We start from the raw sequence: 3,831 nt of genomic DNA on the forward strand, positions 1-3,831 counted from the left end.
TGTATTATCCTTTTTATTTAATGTCCAAAAAGGGAGTCAACAATATTAACTCAATAGGTTTAATCTAAGTTTCCTCTCCTACTTCATTGTTTATATGTTGTTCAGGGTTAACATTCATGATTCTTATAGAATGAAACTCTTGAGTTTTGGTTTTGTAATTTTCTTCCTTTTATGATAGAAAGGAATAAAAAGAGAAGTCCATGAAACCGACTTAAGTTCTTTTGAATGAAAAATCTCATCATCTTTCTCCTTGTCGCTCTTGATCCTTTTGCTGCTCACTCATCATGTTTGTTTGATTTCGATCTTGTGGGAGCCTAGATGGTGAAGGTGTTCTTTCATAATTTCTCTCAATATGTTGAGGTATTGCATGGAGGTTAGCCATCTCAAGTCTTTGATCTTCAATATGCAATGATGATTGACTTGAGATGGATGTAGATGCTTGATGATTTGGTGGTTGACCAAGTCTCAATATAGTATCAACTAGTGGGAATCTTGTTAGTGTTTCTGTTATAGGTACTAGTTGGTCTTCAGAAATAAGCTCTTGATAATCACCTAACCTATTATACAATCCACTAAACTGAGTGGTGTCTTGCATTGCTAGGGTGAGTGCACCAACTAAATCCTCATGAGAAACATTAGATGGAGAGGGGCATGGAAGTCTAGTGCTAGAGCTAGGGGTTGATATTCCCATCAATTCTTCTCTTCTTAGATCAGAATAATTCAAAAAGGGTACGTTTGGCAAGGGTGTCCGTCTTGCAGCAGGAAAACCATGGTGTGGTCTAGAGTATGGAGGAGTGCCAACACTTCGGCCTAGGGCAAAGGAGCTGGATGTATTAATGTCATGGGAGGAGGTGGATATGTTGTGATCATCAGCAGTATCGTGAGAAGTAGAGCCTACAATCCACACATCTTCACCTCGTGATATTGCTGGACTGTGAGACCGTTGCTGACATGATACTGTTGGACTGGCTGGCCGTGGCTGACGTGGCGGCGATCGACTGGCTGATCTTCTGTGATCAGCAGGAGCTGCTGTCATGGCGGCGCCACGCGGAGCTGCAGCACTTGCACTGGAGGAGGCTTCTCTGAGGGCGAGGGGGTACTCAGTGCGGGTGCGACGCCGGGTTCTCTGTCGTCTCGCCTCCTCAAGCTCCTCCATAATCTCGTTGATACGCTCGCTCTCTTCCTCCCCCATGATGCGGCGACCTCTCGCGAGCTCCTGCTCCTCCATGAAGTTCGCCGCCTGCATCCGATTGAGCTGCTCCCGCCATGCGCGCTCTAACTCCTCCTCCATGCGACAGGTCGAGACCTGCGATTGCTCGGCCACCTGCAGCCATTTCTTCTTGAAGTGCACGTGACAAGGCGGACGAGGACTATCGGACCTAATAATATTATCGTCGGGGGGGTCCGAGACAGCCGCTGTCGTCGGCCCTCTCTCGGTCCATGTCATGATGGCGAGCGGCGTAGCACGCCCGCTTCCTCCTGCTTGGAAGTCCAAGAGTCTCTTCGAGAACGCTTCCGACGATGTAGGCCCAGCCTCGTGCGCCGGCCGGACCTGAGGGCTAGGTCGGGCATCAGGCCCGGCGGGGCCACGTGGACGTCTCCAGTTAGCTGAAGGCATCGGAGGCGGTGGCGTCATCCCCGTGAAATCGCGCTCGACGTCTCGTAAAACGCTAGCGTTCTCGGCAGCTGACAAGCCACCTGGCGGTGTGATCCAAGGCACCTCAACCCTACGCCCAGCGCCACGTGGAGCGCTCCTGCTGGTTCGGTGTCTCGGGAACGGGGGGTTCATACCCGTGAAGTGCTCTCCCTCTAACTGAGGCTGGGGCTCAGGGGCTGGTGCGAGGATATGCGACCCTATGCCTGGCACGCGCTCATTGGTGAAGAGGTTGGGTAGCTGCGCCGGCGGCTGAGTCCAGCCCGTGAGGCGGCGCCCCACACCTTCGCCTGATGGAGGCTCGGGCGTGGGAACTTGAAAACTAGAAGCTTGGAGACGTGGTCCGCCTAGATTGGTCCACGTTGCAACCTTCTGCGGCCTCACCAGGCTCGCATATGGGTACCAACAAACGTCAAGCGGGCGCGGTTCGAGGGGCATGGCGTACGGTGGGCTGAGGGGCAACGCTACTGTGACTGGCAGAACCGGCAGCGCCGCAGACACCGCGGGTGGCCCCGCGGTCGCTGCTGGAGGAGTCGGCGCGGGAACCAGCATGTGACCGCCCCTGGCCGCCGGTCTCCTCGGAACCCCTCTCACAGTCCCCGCGCACGAGTTCGGGAGCAGCGTCTCGATGAGATCGACGGCCAGCAGGCGGAGCGCCTGCAGGTCGGCCTCCCGGATAGCCGCCAGGTCGCCCTTGGCGTCCAGCGGTCGCCGGGGGACCCGCGAGGCGTACAGCGGAATATTCTGGGGGAAATTGAGTTCGTCGTCCTCAAAGTTGTAGTAGGCGAAGATGTCGTACGCCAGGGCGGCAGCACGTGGCACGTAGAACCGGCCCATCCAGATCTTGCCATTGCGGTGTGGCGAGTCGACGCGCGACACGTGGCAGATGTAGGTCGGCCGACTGTCGGGGGGAGACTGCGACAGTCTCACTCCCCGGTAGTGCTCCCATGGTTCGGCCTCTTCTCTCTGGACTGGAGGCGGGTTAATGGCGGCTGCAGGGTCATTATTCCTACCAGCTGCTGCCCCGGCGTCGATGGCTGGCTCGGGGTTATCATCATCTCGACGGTGCTGCACATTAGAAGGACCAGCGTCGTCCTCTGTACTTGGCGGGAGCGTCTCGTCCGGCTCTACAAGAGGGCGCTTGCCCTTGTCTCGCATGACGTTGTGCGATCCAGCATTACCATCAACAAGAAGAGAAGAGAGCTATGGAGCAGTAGGGGTGATCATCGCCGGAGCATCCTCCCTGTTGCCCCTCGTCTGCGTCTCTTCCTAAACGCCGCACCCACAAAATTGCTACATGTACCGAACCTATTAGTGACTGATTACTCTTTATTGTGATACCCTCTCAGCCAAACAAAATTATATACAAAGGGTTCCAGTAGATACACAAAGAGCTCACTCAAATCCAATTTAAAATCTTCATTGCTCTTGGAAGAAAACTGTATAGGGGTAAAGGGGCCACAAGTGCAGACACTTACATATATTTGTATTATATTTGGATAAATACTTTTCCCATACAAAGTTGGAGTTTGCTTAATTTAGTGCAAACTAAGTTTAGAGAGCACTTCTTTTTTTACCTTTCCTAACATACATCTATACTCGAAAAACTACGGACTTTGGCGATGAACCTTTCATAACAAAATTTGATGTGCTCTTGCTGAAATAAATGCATATTTCTAATGCTCTACAATTCTTTAATGTGAAGATGCTAATAGAATTGATGATCAACTTCTTCTCTTTCCGTTTGACCTTGATTTCTTGGATCAAGTAGACTTACAATTCTTTAATGTGAAGACACGAATAGAATTGATGACCAACTTCTCTTTTTGCTTGACCTTGATTTCTTCGAACAAGTAGACTTACATACTTGGTTTTCCTAGTGGCCCTAAGTGAATATGAGGCCGTACTATCTTCCATGCATTGTGTGCAATACAACCATCCCAAAAAGCATGCTTAGGTGTTTCATCTTCACCACATACAAACCTCCAAGTGTAAACTATTTCTTGCTGAGGTAGTTTTAGTGCCCATATTTTCTTAAGGATTCCATTTACTTTGCCTTCTTCCAAGTCAATGCCCCACCTTTGCATATTCATTTAGCGATAGTGATGTTATTCTTGCATGTTTCAATATGCCTCTATTCCCAAATCTCAAGAGCTTGAGCCCTCTTTTGCCTTTAA

At 50.9% G+C, this 3,831-nt stretch overlaps 1 protein-coding gene across 1 annotated transcript; it reads right to left on the reverse strand.

Annotated features, from left to right (window-relative positions):
* Positions 1-238: 238 nt before the first annotated feature.
* Positions 239-2,907, reverse strand: LOC148015480 (uncharacterized). The gene has a single exon (XM_087665212.1). It carries the CDS (start codon positions 2,810-2,812, stop codon positions 239-241), a length of 2,574 nt encoding a protein of 857 aa, XP_087521338.1. The 5' UTR covers positions 2,813-2,907.
* Between the last annotated feature and the right edge of the window lie 924 nt (positions 2,908-3,831).

The sequence above is a fragment of the Lygodium microphyllum genome, chromosome 24 (assembly GCF_053477565.2).
Source record: "Lygodium microphyllum isolate KBCC chromosome 24, Lygodium_microphyllum_v1.1.10, whole genome shotgun sequence".
NCBI classification, from domain to species: domain Eukaryota; kingdom Viridiplantae; phylum Streptophyta; class Polypodiopsida; order Schizaeales; family Lygodiaceae; genus Lygodium; species Lygodium microphyllum.

Coding starts and splice junctions, on each gene's coding strand:
- LOC148015480 (XM_087665212.1), bottom strand. CDS start 2,812: ATGCGAGACAAGGGCAAGCGCCCTCTTGTAGAGCCGGACGAGACGCTC.